Here is a 19,240-nt window from a genome sequence, read left to right as displayed (position 1 = left end):
AATAATGACATTTTTACCGTCATTGCTCTTAGTGAAGATCATTAGAAATGTCCCAAATAAACTTCGTTGATGTTAAAGAATAGGCAAAGGGGCTGAGACGTTAGTCATTTTTGCTACACTAAAGTTTACACAATGAAGATTTACTGAAAACATGTGAAACAAGCAGCAAGGGTGCCAGCAGGAGGGACAGGACTACTAAAAATCAATAACTAATATGTAATATTCTGAAAAGTGCTTCATGACTTGGAAGGATAAGGAGACAGGTCCATGTTATATGGACTTGGCTTCTGCAGAAGAAGTAAGGTGTCCTCAAGCTACCTCCTCTGTAGGTCTCCGTAGCTTATAAATCGACTCCCTCACATCAGTTTCTGCTTATGATTCCCTGAGGTATTGGTGCAAATTGGATCAGCAAAACTGAAATTCCCTTTACTTGCCCTTCCCAGTTCAGACCACTTCCCTGGAGGCAACCTGCACAACTATACAACTATACAGCCACTACTGCATCAGCAGCTGGGGAAACAGTAAGGACAAAAGCCTCTTTAAGTATTTACTACTAAGGGAAATGTGTTTTGCTATTATATCCCAAGCCTTAGTCCAGCAAGACTTCATAAAACAACATGCCAGCAGTTTCAACCAAAATATCAACAAAAACTTAATCACTGACTGGCTTTCATAAAAGACACCATGTGAAACACTAAACTAACAAAACCCCTCTTCAATAACAATATATCCACTGATTGGAGTTTTAGTACAGCACAATAGCATTGATTTGCAACAGGTGAAACAATATGTAAAAATGCAAATAAAGCCTACATACACTCTAACTTTTCACCTGGCTGCTAAAACACTTTCCTTCTCAAGGCATCAGAAACACACAAAGCAAAAGGAATTCCTAGTTTAACTAGTTTACTTCTCTCCCATTGTCTCACTTCTCTCTCTGTCATTTCCAAGACCTTTTTCCACATACATTTCTGTATTTGTGGAACCCTTTTTTACCCAGTTTTTCATATAGTTCATTTATTCTTCCTTCAAAATCTCTCTGTGATTCTCTTACTTTGCAACACCCACATAAAACACCTTTGTAGCTCCACAGAGCACTTGCCTGACTACACACCCTTTCCATTCTTTTCCTCTTCTGGACATCTGCTAGTTTCTCCTTGCCACTGTCTACCCCTTCTGTGCGAAATGAGATTGGTGCAATCACATCAGTGCTTCTGCATACACATGCAGGGTGGGTTTACCCTTGTTCTCACCTTTTCTCATGCCTTCTCCCTTCCAACATTTGAAGCCATTAGCCATTTTCAAACGACTTTCACAAATATGTGGGTGATATGTTTCAAGGATAAATAAGTTCATACATGTTTTGTGATCATGTATGCAGCTAATAAAATTGGGAGCCTCTTGGTGAGCCACTATGAGAACACACTTTGTGAGCCTGCACCTTATTAGACAACACAGATTCCACTGAGATGAAGATTTCTAAGTACCTTATTCACAGGGAAAAAAATTACAACTGGTGCTCACCTTTTTTTTTTTTTTTTTTACCATTAAAGTCAATCAACTTCAAGACCCTAATGTATAGGAAATAAGGTTTCCCTAACACCAGACATGACAGAGCTACTGTTCTTTTCATGTTTTTTTTAAACTGTTGTTTGAGTCAAATAATGAAGTGACTCTGAAAAATGAATTTGGTTATAAATATGTAATGCAGGCTGTAACACACATGCATGTACATATACACTTTTATGAATTGAGACCTAACTAAAATCTTTAGCACTACCAGCATTTTTCAGAATGAAAACCAAATCATATTATCTAACATTAAAAAAATAAGCCACCCTGAAGGATTGGTAGGAAAGTCAGCTACATCAATATAGCACAGCTAATTCCCTCACAGAATTAAGAAATAATATAATTCAACAGCTATTTATACTCACAACTGGTGTTTGCACATGAAGCAAAATCCTTCCCAAACAATTAAAAAATACGTATGTTGTGAAGGAGATGCATACATTTGGTATTTCTACATTATCAACATTTTCAGTCTCATATGCTTTAGCCTCCTGATCTGTTGTCTTCACATAACATTTGGTTAGGGGAAAAATCATATATAGAAATAACTATTTCACTTTAAAAAGTTGCAATTTGGACAAATACAGACTGTTGTTAGTAAAAGCACTGTCCCCAAATAAAAAATAATCCTATTTCACCACTGGCTGTAGTACTGAGCTGTTTTGTAACAACAGACATTACGAGGGGTTTAAAACAAATACCATACTTATTTTAGCACCCTATGAAGTTAAAACATCCTCAGACCAGTTCGATTAAACATAATAGTCCAAATTCTTTTAAAGAGAGAGGTAACTAAATTGGTGATATAACTCAGTATTTAAAGGCAACACATTAAGCTCAAATAAAAATTTGACTGTACAGTATTGTTGCATATATATTTGTTCCTAATCCATCTAATACTCATAGCTTTAGGCTTTCATGAAACAAACACTTTATTTGTATTTCTAATGGAAATGCTTTGTGTAGAATGAGGGAGGAATGCAGTAAAATTCACACTGCATAAAGGAATTCTTTAAATGAGTTCTCTGTTAAACATTTACAGCTGTTCCAGTAGCACAATACGGTTAAGTACCGTAGCATTCTTAGGCAGCACTTACTGACAGGTTTGGCTACCATTTAAACAAGCATAAAGGGAAATGCATAAAGGAAATGTAAGATTCACAGGTTTAAGACTGAAAATCAATTGACAGAAAGTGCATTATTTGTGTGGTGAGTAAAGAATTGCTAAACTCTTTGGTTTCTTTTTGTTTGGGTTTCCATTTGTTTTCCTCCACCATCTTGTGCGCAAACCAGATCTACCCTGACAGAAGAAGCAATAACCAACCACAGCTAACAGGCCTGTATGAAGTCTCTTACAAAGGAGACTCTAAACCAGTAACACTTTTTGTGAGGAAGAAGTTATGGGCTTGCAAACACTCAAGCCTAATTTTCCCAGTGAATGCTCCTCTTTACTTAAAACTACAAAATAGCCACACTATAAACATCACCAAGGCTCATTCACAGAAAACAATGAGACAAAGAAATCCAGCTCAACACATTTTACCTACAGTGGAAGAAAATGTATGCATTGTTTATGTCACCATGGTGAAAAGTGATCCATTTTTGAGTGGGGAATGCGTTCTGCTACCACAGTGCTTTCATACAAAGCAGGCTTAAAGGGTGCACTGAAGCTGATCACCTAGAATTGTTCATACATAAACAAAGGGTGTTTACATCATTGCAGGCTGCACTTCTCTGTAGACAACAGAGCATCACCAAAAAAAGTTTACACAGCCCACAGTGAGGCTTGGAGCTCCTGGTCTGCTGTCCAGACTTAACCACTGAAGCATTCAAATGCTTCAGACGCAGATTTGAGCCTAACTTAATACAATTTATGTATACATATAAGTGCTTTGCTGAATATTAGCACATTTAAGTCCCTGCCAAAATGTCTTGTCCACCTAGGGGTAGAAGTCAAAGGATTAAAACCCACCACTCTGTGAACGCTGCTAAAAGCAGACCTAGACTTGCCAGCAAGGCCTTTTACTCTGAAATTTTACATTTTGTTACCATTGTCAGCAATTTAACCCATATCTTTTATATGACCAGGAATTTCTATTTACAGTTGGGCTATTTGTTCATCTCCTTGTTCCATTTGGTTCATGTATCATGTATCCAGACAGCAGTGGTAAATTAATCAGACTGGTGCACATTTGTCAGCCTGCTAGCTTTTCTCTGGCCACAGCACTGAAAGTCTTGAACACAAAAATCTATCTCCACAAGATCTCTTTGCTCATACTACCTAGGACTTCAGTGTAATCCGCAGCAGCAGTTTCAGTTTTGTATTTCCAAAAGGGGGATATTGCTAGGTTGAAAAACAAGGGACACAGGAGAGTTACTGTGAAAGACATATTGAATCACTGCCCACACAGATGGCTGAGTTAAACAGTACACTAAAAAAATCCAGTGTTCCCTGACAAATCTTAATTCATGACCATTAAAATCTGTGACCCAGCAACAGATGCAAAATGTTGTAGTAGTTACCTCAAAGGAAGTTGACTATATTTTCTTAAATTCTTAATTGAATAATAAACTGCTGCATTGTCTTAGCTGTGTCTTCAATGAAGACTCAATTAAAGCCCTAAGAACAACCATCCTTTCCTTACTCCCAGTCTTTAAGTCCACATTTATAGTTTATGCAGTTTGTTACTATTTGATGTTACTTCTTGATGCTGCACAAGTTTTATGGTATGAGGAGTCCCTGCTTCAGATAACATGGCCCAAGAACCATAGTGTAGGCAAGAAGCCCAGAAGCACAACTAAGAAATTTTTCTTGCTTAGTGCAGTCAGCAGGAAATACAGATTTTCAGGGTGTACGGTTGGCAACAGAAATGCAGGTGAATGAAGACAATGTATCAAACCAAGGGTAACCAGCAAAAGCAAGGGATGCAGCCAAGCTGTGGGCTGGTAGAGCAAAGAGACAAGATGGGAAGAGACAGAGGCCATGCAACTGCCACCAAATGTCACCCCAGGTCAGTTTCCCTCAGGATGCTCCCTCTTCCACACAGCGCAGTACAGTTTTTTCCAGTTAAGACTATAGTAATGAACTGTACCTGTTAAAACTAGCTGTCCCGTGAAGGAAAAACATATGATGCACAGTGAGACTTGCAGGGGGAAAATGGGGTGCTTAAAAGACGCTTTTGTTTCCAAGGCTGCCTTCACTTTGCAGCTGCCACTGACTCCTTAGGAGACAAATTCAACACTCAATGTGCCAACTTCTGATGAAAATACAACCTCTTGTCTGTCTGTCAGATGGTTTGTTAAGGTGTAGGAGAAAAAGTAGTGGATGAATCTAAGCACCCTTCACCCAGGACTTCATCACAATTTAAGTAGTACAACCAACAGGTAATAGCAAATTAATAGGAAAGGAATGAGATGCGAGCACAGTATAAGAGCTGTCTGTCTCTTAGAGAGAAAGCTAGTTATAAGTATTGTTCAATGCTCTAAACTTGGACCTAAGAAGAATTTTCTGGAATCCCTGTAATATCATTGCTTTTCGGTTCATATTTGCCTCTGGACAAAAAGTAGGAAGCATCACTGGTGTCACTGAAGATTCAAGTAACATGGCAAAATCTTAATGTAATTTTGTTAAGGATGAAAAAAGTAGTTCGATTCTCAAAATCCTCTGTGAGATCATGGTGCTTTTAGAGCAAGAAAGCCATGGATGGATGGTGTATATTTAATTCAGAAATCTGAGAGAGACAGTGAACACTGACACATTCTCACAAAGGAGCACTTCCACAAAGTGGTTTTCAGGTGGACTGTAAATGTGTGCTGTAAGAACAAAATATGACCTGGGATTAACAGAAATGTCTAATTTCAGTTTTCATTAAGTGTGCAGATACTACTGGATATACTATTGTAAAGAAAAAAACTACTTTTATGAGGTTAAGAGATAGCTTTGTGCCACAAAACTGCAATGCATTCTTGTTATGGATCCTCAGTAGTGAACTCATAACAGTAATTTAATCATACATTTAAAAAAATTCTCTGTTATACCTTATGTTTACCTTGAGAGGCATAAAACTTCTTACTCAATTTTTATTTTTAGATCAGCTGCACACATGTTTCAATTATGTTTTTTCCTTCATTTATTCTAATGGTTTCCTTTAACAATTCAGTTTATTTTCCTTTCAACTATGTTTTTTGATTGTCAGCTTTCCAGTTTTCCTAAATCTTTGACTACCTATTTCATATTTTTGAACACTGAATTAAAAAAAAAATACAGACATAAACATAAATATAAATATGGAGATCTGTATTCATTATATTTGCCACTAGGCTTCCAGGCTGTAGCATTCTTCACGGTCAGGAGTACAAAGCAGGGAGTTTTCCTTGCTTGACCAGAGTGCTGCTTAACAGTATTTATCTCCCTCCTGCTTTGATACCAAACAATATATTTGCATAAAATGAGTTGCTGAAACTTTAAATGCAAGACTGTGTGTGTTTTAACTGTAATTAAAAAGAAACATTGAAAAATCCATTTATGAGAACTGCTGTACATAATCTCAGCAAAGAAAACATATTGCACAGAAATCACTGAGGCTCCCTCGCCAGGGTGGAGTGTTTCAGCCCTATAAAAGGGAGGAGAATTTCCAGGAATCTGACACATCAGAGGAGGATTCAGAAAGACAGCATATATTACTATTCCAAAGAATGTACCTCTCATGAATTACAAGAATAAAGAATGAAAAGAACACCAATGATCTAACAGGAAGTCTAGAACGCCTGGATGACTGTATATATTATTCTCTAATTCTTGAGAAGTGTCACTGGAGACATTTAGATTCGAAGCTGCTTTGAATATCAGATAAGTAGTTTGTTGCTCTAGCCTGAAGTGTGGTTTTCTATCACCTAAGAGCTAAGTTAGTTGTCAACTGGAAATGCACCACGCTTTAACAAGTGTCTCTCATAGTTTTTCAAAAAAGCACCAATCTCATCAGCAGATTGGTTTGGAAAAATCTGAAGATTAAGGAAAGAGCATAAAATAAAACATTATTAAGCTAAAACATTTTTTTAAGTCTTCTGGAAGAGAAGATTGATTTTATGGACTGAGAAAGTTAAAACACAAAGTTAAAATTAGTCTAAAAAGTTTAAGGACATAATCTATTAATGTGATGACAGTTTCTTTTACAGGATGTTATTGGAGAGCTATTTCAATCTCCTCAAAATCACCAGCAAACCTCTTTTAAAAATGGCTAGAATTCTCTACCAAGTTTTCCGGTTCCTAAATGAACCTAAACCAGAAGAATTTTAAAGTCTGGCAATAAAAGTTACCCTACTTTTCAGTAAAACTCAATCTCTGACATACATCTGGAAGCAGGACTGCTTCCAGGCAGAGACCTGGAACAAAGAGCGTCCTTGGATTGGCCTTGCACAGTAGCACTGCAAGAGCCACGGTGAAAGTAATTCAGCACATCACAACTCTCACACTCCTTTTGATTACTGTGCCTAACAAGGTCCTTATAGATCGTGTCTTACAGAAACACCATAGAGTTCACCAGAGCAGCAAGTGAAGCAAAAGTTGTATGGATTCATCACGATTCCCTACACATAATAGCCACTTAATTGCATTTCTATGCAAGCTGGAGCTGCTTTTTACAGATCTGACCTGAAAAACACTGCATAGCGGCAACCCAGTATGGCTCTTACAATGGGGTGGATGACTCTAACAGCCACTTTAATTCTCCTAATGGTTTGCTGTCCCCTCTGTCACACTGGACATGGAAGTGGCATTACAAACCAACCAAAACACTAACAGCTGTGCAGAATAAAATTAAATCTCTGTTCCTGACTTTAAATAATTTATTTTTAAAATCTTTCTATCTCCCCCTAGTGGCCCCAATAGCTGCTTAGAAGGAATACAATAAGCAGAATCTTATTGACCTCCAGATGTTTCTGCTTCCTGAGAAAAATGCCATCATTGGCCTACCTTCATCCTAATTTGGGGACTTCGCAAGAAGGAATAATAAATCTAACCAAAATAACCACACACTCATAAATAAGAGAAGTCTTAAAATGTTACAGAAAACATTTGTCAGACCCAGGTGTTTAAGCTAGATGGATCTTTTAAAGAACTTTCGCAGAAATCTGAATAAAATTAAAATATCACTTGTAGGAAGCCTAACTTGGGCATTAAAGAGAACATTGCTAAAATCAGGCTACCACCATGGCTGACCTAATTTTCAACTTCTTGGAACTCTTGTGTCTGACCAGCTATCATTTCAGATAAACAAAAAAGTAATTTTGCATTTTACTGGGAGTAGAATTGATATGCATGCTTTTAGAAATTATTTAGAGATCTTCCCACACCAGCACTAAAACCTACTAGCAGAATTATCTCTGACAGATCCAATACAGCTGCCTTTATAAACATAAATTTATGAAGTGGTAATTCTCAACATGCTCCTGAACTACAAACAAATTTTACAGACTGGATTTGTCATTTAACACTAAAAGTGCATCATTTGGGTGTGGTGCACAATACTAGAGTGACACATTAGTGGTCCGATGCAGATGTTTCCTAACATCAACAACTACTTTCTCACTGAAGTTCAACTATTACATTCATATTAATATGCCAAAGCCACACTGTTTTTCAATGTGTTAAATGTATATGAATATATGAAAGTTTAATTCATAATTTCAGATTATTTTATGGAAAAAAAAAATCTCAACTTTGTAACTCACAGTCTTTATCCTTTAGCCACAATTCCAATGAGAAAACAATCAAGGTTGTATCTAAATAGAAAGATGTGGCAGACACTAAACTGCCTGTGCAAAAGAACATGGTTTTCTACTGTTCCTTCCATTTTAAAATGCAGAATGGTATGCTGGTCTCTGCCAAAAATGATTTGCAGGGATAAACAGCGAAGCCTACAGGTCTTCTGAGTAACAACAAAGGCTAGAGGAAGAGCTAAAAATGTATTCCAAATTTTTCAAGTCTCATTACTAAACTCTTTCCATGAGATCATATCGCTTCTCTGTACATCTAATGTTAAATGTCTAAGCAGAAATTTTGGAGCCCAACTTCAAGTACACCAGTTTGAAACTTGGGGAAAAGTGAGGCAAAAAGAAGCAGTAGTGGTAGCTGCAGTCTAATGAATAAAATAAAAAGCTTGCATTTCAGCTTAAGAAATGGAAAAAGATTCATGCCTCACCTAAACCTTTCTTATTGAAATAATTTACAGGACAGAAGCCAGTTTTCTTCAGGAAAATGAAACACAGTAAAGCCCACAGCAGTAAATCCAAACAATTCTGTCGATCCAAACAAATCTTTGTGTAATTCTTAAAATTCAACAAGATCACACTGTGAACAAAACTCCAGCTGCTAGATACAAAATAAAATACACCTTTAAATCAAGATAAGTATTTTATTTTTTGCTGATAAAACTTCATTGTGATGCATTTTATAAAGACATACAGATAGACTAATTTTAACCATTTCAGGAGTTTCAATTATCATCTTAAATACCTGCATATTACTCTTGTTATCATCAGAAAAATGTCACTACAGATACAGTTAAGGAGAGCATTTATGTCCTGGTCCCACACACTTCATAGGTAATAGAAGTAAAAGTATAAACCAGTTCCAATTGCATCTACAGTTGCAGAGGTATTTCACTGAAATTTAAAAAACCTAAAATGCAACATGGATATGTAGGCACACAGACACACATACACACACACAGACTGGAAGTATATATTGACATCTGTATAATGAAAACTCTGATCACAGTTTTGTGATTTTGATAGTATCAGGGCAATTAATTTAAGTTATGCAGGTCAAAGTGTTGTTCTATATTAATAACAAAATACATATATAATTTAATTATGTCATCCTGTTGCTATATTGAAAATATTTCCAGATATGTGTCAGGTTGCAGTGCATTTAGAAGTATTGTACTGAAATGCTATCTGAATTGCATGCTGACTTAAGAAAAAATTGCTACAAACATCCTCTCAGAATTTGTAAATGAATTCCGCTTCCATTTCAATGTCTGCATTACATTTTGTAAAGAAGCTGGGCTTTGTGTGTGTGTGTGTGTGTGTGTGTGTGTGATCTGGTTACCTGTGACACATTTGGGAGATTTTACCTGTCCAACCAAGCCAGCAGACTTTTAGCTGCTCCAATCAGATCCACTACTGATGTCAGAAAATCATTTGGCAACTTGCGGCTGGTCCTTCCATCATAGTGGCCACTCCTCCTCCTCCCAGTGATGAAGTTCTGCAGATTTTTGGCAGATGCATTCAGTTTGTGAGAAAGGGTTTTTAGATTTTCTGTTTCCAAACCATAGTTCTGCATTGGAAAAAAAGACAGAGAAGAGAAAGTTAGCTTTGCAGCTGAACATGAAGTACCAAGAAAACCAAGACTGCTCTTTTGCTTCAAAACTTAACCATTCCTAATAATTAAGGTAGAAATACACCCACTCATTAGTTTTTAAAGGTATGGCATGTTCTGTTTCTAAAGTGCATAAAAATAGAACAAAAGAAGAGCAAAATTATGAGTGATCTTTCAGCTAGTTTTAGATGCAGTGAGAAAAATATCTCAAAATGAAGAAAAAAACCTAGTCTGGAAGACTGATCTTCAAAGCAGTGCTTCACGCTTAGTAAATCAGATACTTCTCTCAGTACATGTGCTGGTTAGAGATCACAGAATCACAGAATGTTAGGGATTGGAAGGGACCTCAAAAGATCATCTAGTTCAATCCCCCCATCGGAGCAGGAACACATAGATAAGGCTACACAGGAATGTGTCCAGGCAGGTTTTGAATGTCTTCAGAGAAAGAGACTCCACAACCTCCCTGGGCAGCCTGTTCCAGCGCTCTGGCACCATCAATCAGTCCCTTGGCTCTGTGCTCACACCAACTCCTAAAATCACATTAGGCAAGAGGGCTTGCAACTAGCAGAAGTATGCAGTAGGGACACAGTGTGACAGGAAACTGCTTTTGTTGCTTTCAGTGAAGGAAGCATGCTCACTACCTTATTTTTATTCTCATTGTCCATAAAGATCTGCCACAGTCACAGACCAGAGAACACACTCTGCTCAATGTCTATGTTGCCATTTTAAAGTTAAGCCATAAACTTTGCTTCCATTCAAGAGTCAATCCCTTAAACTTAAATCACGTTCCTGAGCTGTGCAGCAGAGACAAAAATAATTACACAGAAATATTAACAAATAATACTTGAGAATCCTTCAAATCTACAAATGTAGTTGAAACAGCACTAGAGAATGCCCTAATTTAATGTTCAACTACAATACAATATAGTACCATCAGTAATTTGTTATTTCTATAATAGATTTGTTTTCCTCACAAATGGAAAGAATAATAGTTATTTCTAAAGAGATCTTCTTTTCCCTTTGTAAAGGAATAAGCAATTGCATAGAACTGAGCTTATTATTCCTGTAGGGGAAAGATGGTACTTCCGAAGGTGCTCCTCGCTTTAACAACATCACAGGGTTATAACATGGGGTGCTCACAACTTTTTCAGTCGATGATAGAAAGGGCTAGTTACTATCAAAGGTGGACCGTTTCCTACCACAAATGATGATGAAGAAGTAGCATGCAGAAAGCCCCTCAGGCTGCACACAGAACAAATCTACTTCCTAACAACAACTGTTGTCCTCACTGGCTCTTGTCCCAGGCTCCTGCTTTAGTCCCCATGCTAATCTGCCCCCAAGGAGAAGAGATGGGAGAAGAAATATATTTGCCTATGTTAATTTAAGATTTTGTTTCTATAGGAAATGGGGGAGGGGTGTGTGATTATTTACAGCAGTTGTCATGCTCCTAATCCAAACCATCTATTAAATGAACTTAATCTCTTCTTTAATTATACAGGGACTGCTGGAAGATTACACAGAATGAAGCTAGTGCCAGTGAGCCCCTAGCCCTCCCACAATGTCCACTCCCAAGCAAACGGGAGACAGATCACCACAGAAAGGAGAAACCTCAGCACACAGCTTGTCTGCTCTCTCGGGCCAACCCCTCTTTGTGCTTGTAAACCCAACAGACTTGATAAGGGAACTGCTAAAATAACAACCATATTTCTGCAGCAAAGGATGCACTTTGGGACTTGACTTAAGGAGGGAAGCGACCATATGCTAAGGCTGCACTTTAATAATCACGACTTCTGTGAACATTCATATTCTGAGCAAAGGCGGCTTTGCGGGCATATTTCTCAACTGCATGGGTTCTGCACAGGCGCCACCCTCTGCCACCGCATTCAATTAGACAAATTGTATGTTTGGGCAGTGACTTTTCCACCATGTAAACAGTCTATAGCAATCATACAACAGATAGAGGTAGGTTATAAATAAAAAATTACAAGATGAAAACAATAAACGGGGATGGAAATGTAAAATGTACTTTGCAGCTAAATGGCTCATAACTAATAACTTATTAAATCAGTCCAAATTAAAAGAGCTAAACATCAGATAAAAATAAATTTGTTTTTTCTGCCGTTTTCTCTGGTTGCTGTGGCTGAGAGAGCACAATGGAGATTGCAGACTGGGTAGGAGTGAGTTGGAAAAAAACATCAGGTTTGTTCTTATTTCACCCTGCTTCTCGGGCATCTAGCTTATTTTGGCAAAATTAATGGGGGAAGAATCAAATGAAAGATATTCTGGATGAAATATAAGTCACACAAAATGTCTTATAGATGAGACAAACCAAAACCCCACCACAAGCAAGCCCCACGACACCCCCACAACATGGTGCTCACCTCCCCACAACACAGGGGCATCGACCACAAACCTGGTTGGCCACAGAGTTCCCTTCTTTCTGACACACTGAAATGCTGAACTTCTTAATTGAGGTGGCTTTTACTAAGAAACTGAATGCAATTATCCAAATATTTGGCTCAGCTTCAAACCACATGAGGTAAATATGAGTTTCCTCAGCAGTCACCACACTGCACCTCCGAAACACTCTCAGCCCCAGCACTGAGCTGCTATGGAGCCTCAGCAAAAACCACATCCCTTGGCCCCAAAACTCGCTGTCCTTTATTAAGCTAGGGGTGAGCATGGGGAAGGAGCAATCCAGGCACCTGCTCATCTCCCAGCCAGGCTGCACTCAGGGCACATGGCTGGGGGAGACCACGCTGAGGCCTGGGTTGGATCCCAATGCTCCTCCACAACAATCTCAAATAATTTCACCTTTCTCTCCATCCTCCCCCCCATCTGCTTAGATAGGCAGCAGCTGGGTACCATCCTGCACTGCTGTGCTGTGCCACCACAGCAAGAACCCTGACAGGCAATGGAGCAGGCCTCCCATCCCAGCAGCAAGCAAAACACCAGCAAAAAGAAAACCTGCAATATTGAACACTTCAGACTGAGCAAAACAATTCTCAAAAATTTATTCTATGACAGCAAAATAGGGTGCATTTGTGTATATGCTTCTTTAGAAAATTGGCTCATGTAAAAGCATAGTGGGCTCTTGTTAACATTTCATGTGATCACCACTACAGACACTCTTTTTCAAATGTCTTTTTTCACTGTAAGATTTGTGGAAAGGAAGAGACAAAGTTAATGGATATAAAGTCTATTTTCACACATACTCATCAAATGCCTGTGTTTTCTTTAACATAAAAAAGCCTTAGGGACAAATTTAATACCTACGCTACATATAAAATTCGGTCTTGCATGAGGAATGGCAATGATTTTGGTAAAGCCTCCACATGGAGTATGAGACAGATATAGCCAGAAATGGAAAATACAGAGATAAATTTCAGGTAGAATATATTTTTGGGCAGCTGTCCTTATTGAAGCCTTCAAGTAGAAGGATCCTAAAACATCAGCCAAGCTACCAAAATCCCCCCTTTGTTTATCGCTAATATTTCTGGCCCACATTAAAAATGAAGAGAGTTGTATGTTCCAAAATTGGAAAAAAGCTTACTCAAATAATAATTCCCACACTTTATATGTGATAATATACTATTAACAATAAGGTTTTCTTAGAAATGCACTGTGTTTATTTTCAGGCAATGTAAGGAGATAATTGCAGGCAAAGGAGAAAACTCTTTGTTTTCCCCTTCTCTGCATTTAGCCAGCACTGACACAAGTTACACTTTCATTAACCAAAATAAATTCACAGTCACTGAAAGAACCACAAAGAAATCTCTGCATGCTTGTAGAGATTATGAGCAGCAAAGCAAGTCTATGCATCTGCTTTCATAATGAGAGGCCACAGAGCAAGAGTCTCTTCAGAGACACCCCACCTCAACAGAAATGACTCTAATGGAGTCTATTCTGGCAATCACAAAACAAGAACTTGATGAAGCTAAGCTACACTGAGTAATAGCTTGTCAGCAGGTGCTCAAACTAAAGGTGGTGGAAGCTATTAATAGACATTTTACCTGCTAATTACTTTTCTGTGGCTTCACATGACAGTGTGAGTGATGAATTATAGTTCTTTTCTTCACATGCTGACAAGCAGCAGCTCTAATCACCACTGATGAGTTTTGCCATTTTTTTCCCTGTGTGTCTTGCAGCAGCACCACAAGGCAGGAAGAGAGTCTGGTAACCAAACTTTGGAATTAAAGTGAACCTTATTTGGATTATCTTGATCAGTGTTCATTAGTTGATCATCCTCCCTTCCTCCCCACCTTCCTGTGTTAAATTCACTTAATTCATGCTGGAAGGAAAGTGCACCTCACACTGCTAGCACAGGTTAAAAAGTAAAGGGTTCCTAACTCATACAGCACTATCTCTGCTGGCTCAGATAGGGTGTCTAGAGGCTGCTGAGACGTTTAGTTTAGAGTATTTTTATGCTGCTCATTACAAGTGCAAAGATGTCTCAGCTAATAAAAAAAGCTAAGTTCAGAAACCAAAAGAAGTCTAGGCCTAAACACATCACAAAATGCAACACAGACATAGCCATAGTCCCATTAACAAATCCAGAAATCCCTCAGAATAGATGTCTTGATCACAACTTTTATGCAGCCATGTATTTATAGACTGAGTGCAGGACTTTTAGGTAAGAATACTATATGACTACTAAGAAATGGACTTAAGATAACCTCAGGCAAGCTTAATTCTGCTCCTCACTATTTTTTCAGTGCTTTCATGTTCCATATTAAATTCTTGAGCATCATTTCTGTATGTAATACTTATTGGTTTTAAGCAAGCAACCCAGATCTAGTAAATTTCATAGAGTCCTCACTTCTCTGGAAGCCTGGGGAAGTTTTTAAATTAATAATAAAAACAGCATTACATGGCTACCATGGCACACAGCATCCATTTCAAAACCATGCCTCAAAATTTGGGACAGCCAAAAATTCACTGAGGAAAATTGCAACCTTTGTCTCCAAACTCTTTTTTAAAAATGAACAAAATGCATCTGAACCTCATTCTCCAAAACACTTGGCTGAACATATCCCACAAAGTATGAGGCAGAGCTTACCAGTCCAAAGTTACGTGCAACTGAGAACACAGCTTGTCATCTGGAAGGTGTCTTATGTAACTTATACCTCATCAGATCTGCCTACAACATATTTCTAATGGCCCTTCTTCCAGCATCATGAAATGCCAAAATTTAGGTTCTCTCTACTTCAAATAGCACTGACATATGGGGTAATTTAGAAGTGAACAACACGTGATCCTTACACATCTGTTTCATTAACACAGAATAAGTAGATAAGGAGAAGAAGCCAGTTAGCTCAAATGACACTTATCATTTACTGCATGTATTAAGTATATACTGATTAAAAGGCAAATGGTTCCAAAGACTGTAAATATTTGTCCTAAATGTTTGTAGTCAGAAAAAAATCAGGTGCATGGCACTTACAGCCCTGCAGAACCCAAGAAAGATTAATAATTATCATCATCACCCCCTTTCCTGAAAAATGCCCTTGTTTTTCCACAGCACAATCAAGCAACACATCAAAAAGCCAAGACCTGGTTATGCTTTGTAGCACTAATAGAGCAATTATGTAACTATTCTTCTTATTCAATCAGCAAATTCTGCAAGACTAAGTGCTCATTATTTCTTGTTTATGTTCTTTTGCATGTAATTCTGTCCCTAGCCAGCCAAGTCCTCTTATTTCTCCAGAATTCAAAGTTACAGTTACATATCCAGTTACATGCATTTCACAAAGTCTTAAACAGCTAATCAGCAGTTTTGAATTTAAAAATAAATAAATAAATAAATAAAGTAGATTGTTATTAATACACTATCTCTTTAAAATGTTTTACAGCCCTTTTTATCCAGCCTGCCTTTAAATTGGTGGGTTGCATCTTTAAAGGTCCCTTCCAGCCCAAACCATGCTATGGCTCTATGAATCAGAGCATGTATTTCACACTTGCCCAAAACTCCAAACAGACCAAAGAAAAAAGCAACTAAGAAAAGCATCTAGGATCCATAACTGATTCTTTAGCCGAATGGGAGAAAGAACGTTCATCCTTTGCATACAGACATATTTACTGCCTTTAGCATATCCCTGGGTTTACTGCAACTCTGTATAAAAGATCTACTAACAACAACAACAAACATTTTCAACATGATCTATATGAGCTATCAGAACACCTTTAAATCCTTAGCTTTATTCATCTGGTGATGGACTTCAGGATTTCCTTCTTGGCAGATAAGCTGTCTCAGGCTGAAGACAGGAAGGTGGATGATATATAAGCAGAACTTTAACTTTGAAAGGGCAATAGTAAAAAGGGTAAGTAATTTTTCTGCTATGAGCATGCAGAATATTAACAATAAATCCCAACTTCAGTACAAGCAAATCTCCATTCTGAAATGAAGTCTTCCTCATTTAGCCCTACGATGATTAATTCTAATATTCACTATTACTGACAGAAGTAGTTTTAAGATCTGACTAGTGATAAGGGCAAAGGAAAGGATTTCTGCATGAGAAATAGCAAGAAGATGAAATTAAGATAAAAGGCATAATTCTTAAGAGGAATTGAATCACTCATGGGTAAAGTAGGCCTATTTTTTACATTCATTTGCATATAAATGTTTTGTGTTAGTGGTAAATGATAAGTAATTTCATGCTGTTAGTGCACACCAATGTTTTCTCTGCCAAATAATAATGCTATTTCATCTGTCGAAATCTTCTAGCTTTACAGATTCAAATATAGAGTATGTAAAAAATTCCTGTGCAGCCATTGCCAATTTAAGTAACTAGCATGACACTAGTACTGAAACCAGTATGCTATACAAAGAAACATTCGCTGTGTTTTTTTTAAACAAACTCTATTCTGTACAAATGCACATTCCTTGAAGAAGTATTTTGCAAATTCACAGGGACTTTACAAAGTTATCTGTTTAAAGAAAATTAAAGCTACTTGTGAAGTTTCCTAAATATTATCTTCCCAGAACAAAATATTTCTCACTTTAAAGTCTCCTTCTAAAAAATATTTCACATTTTAAAGTTGAACAAAACTAATTTAATCTTCATTCAAACTAAATGTACAAGATATTTTGGAGAAGTAAAGCAAAAAAAATCCTCATGCATTGTAGCGATAAGAAGAAATCTTTGGCTGTGTAGCCTTCAGTCTTTGTATTCTTCAGAGAGCAACACAGGGCAGCATTTTCTGGAAAATATATGATACCAAGGAGACAAAATTTAGAGTCCATGGACACTCAATAAAATATGGTCATGGCTAGTTCTGATAAATGAAACACGGTCTCCTGACAAACAGAAAAAGTATTACAGGCATTTCTTTGCTTTCTGCTGCACAGGAGCTACAAGACTTCCAGATGCACTCCAAACCTGAAGACTGATACAGTGATTTGATGGCATAATGTAAGTAACCTGTTCTTCAGTGTGCATTCCTCTTTTTATAAGCATCACCTCTGCCTGTCCTCAATTTACTTTCTCTTGGTATTGTTTGTTCACCTCCAGTTCTTAAAGCAACCAGAAAAATCAGGGTCATCATATTTTATGTGTGGATGAAGGTGTGCTACACTGTTTGTTTACTGATTAAATGTAAAACAGTCTTAGACTAGCTTCACTGCCATATACATACTGAAAAATATCAGGCTGAGGCTGCATCTGTGTGATAATTTTCTCAGTAATGAACAAATGTATCTTTTTTGTATTACCTGGAGTGGCCCAGAGGAAAAAATACCATAGTAGCTAACTCAATACAATTTCTGTTTTATCTCTAGAGCTGGACATGCAGTTTCTTAGTTTACCATTTTTCAAACAGCTTTGAGATGCCAATTAATTTTTTAGATTTTGTCACTACGAATAAACATGTACACATCAAACATGGATCTACTACCTGTTAGTGGCACCAGTGTGATCTTGGTTTCATGTCCCAGTTTGAAATGAAAGTCATGCTGGAAACAGAACATCTCTACAGGCTTATCTCCATCATGACGTTTCCCCAAGGACTGATCAAAACCCATGCAACAATGAAATACCATCACAGACCTCACTACTTCTTTCTTTTAAGCATGAAGAACATTTCATTTATCTTGCCTTTTCTGACACACGGATTTTATAAGACATTAAGCTGCACAGAGTCAAGACAACCTATTGAATGTGCTCCCACCTCCACAGACTGAAGGAGAGAGTGAAGAAATAAACCATGTTAGTTACATTGCCCACTCTCTCCTGGAGCACATTCAGCTTCAGTGATGGTGTGTGATATGTATGCCTCCACCTTTATCAGTCAAGAGTGACCTGTAACAGCAGCAGAGCAGCTGGGCAAAATCTTTATTCCTCCTTCTTTGAAGCACCACAGGAGAAGAAAACCTGTGCATCTCACCCCCAGGCTGCTGGCTCTCTTGTCAAGAGCACAGTATGGCAGGCTGGCAGCCAAGAGAAACGCTACTAAGACAGATAGCACAGGCCGCTATTTGTTCTCTGATCAGCTAACAAACACTGGAAGATCCATTTGTTGCAAGTGCTTATGACAGGACAGGAATACTGTGAGAGACCATAGCCACCCACCCACCTTCTGTCAAAAATCAATAAAGTACATCCTTTAAATAGCACTGTCAATCTTAACTGCTTCCTTCGATTACTGCAGCAAGGAGTTTGTCTATTTAGCACTGTTCAACAGCCTCCACCTGGGTTAAGGAGGTCCCATGGTCTCTCCGTATCAGCCAAATGCACTTGTTCAGGCTCTCCAAGAAGACAATGTTGCCCCCTGAACTGTAGGCTTGCAACACAAGCAGCTGGATTGTCATTTGTCATATCCACAGCTGACAGGGCAGAAACTAGGACCAGAAATTTACCCTCAGAAATACTGTGAAGGGAAGCAGGAAGGAAGCAGCTCTTAAAACACATCAGCTATCAACATTGCAGAAGCTTTCCTCATTGACGAAAACTCTATCTTGGAAACTCTCCCCTGAGGAGTGGGACCAGGAACGAACAGTGAGAGGTGGATCTATCCCCCTCAGTTGTCCTCAATGCCAAAAACTGTTTAGGTGGTCACTCACTAACTCAGAGAGAATGGGGAGAAGAGTTAGAAGTGACAATCCTTTTGTTTTTTAGTGATTAGTTTATAATCAGAGACTACATTTCCAAGGCAAAATTAACAGTCATATTCCCACCACATCATGCCAGCCATCATCTCCAGCACTCACACAGATCTTAACTCAGTTGGATCATACCCTTCTAACTCATGCCAAATTCTATCATGAAGCCCCTATCAAACTTCGGTGAAACA

The 19,240-nt window shown here is 38.0% G+C and overlaps 1 protein-coding gene across 4 annotated transcripts in view; it reads right to left on the bottom strand.

The window, feature by feature from the left end:
• Nucleotides 1-19,240, bottom strand: part of CNKSR2 (connector enhancer of kinase suppressor of Ras 2) — a gene marked incomplete at both ends in the record, with an annotated part of 212,516 nt that overhangs the window by 155,054 nt on the left and 38,222 nt on the right. For all 4 annotated transcript variants that reach the window (XM_080363336.1, XM_080363337.1, XM_080363338.1 and 1 more), the window contains one exon: nt 9,708-9,910. In XM_080363336.1, the coding sequence (XP_080219462.1) occupies nt 9,708-9,910 (203 nt within the window). The remainder of the gene's footprint in view (nt 1-9,707; nt 9,911-19,240) is intronic.

Source organism: Nesoenas mayeri (assembly GCF_963082525.1).
Source record: "Nesoenas mayeri genome assembly, chromosome: 1".
Lineage (NCBI taxonomy): Eukaryota > Metazoa > Chordata > Aves > Columbiformes > Columbidae > Nesoenas > Nesoenas mayeri.
The sequence above is the reverse complement of the archived record's forward strand: the minus strand, read 5'-3'. Positions and strand labels throughout refer to the sequence as shown.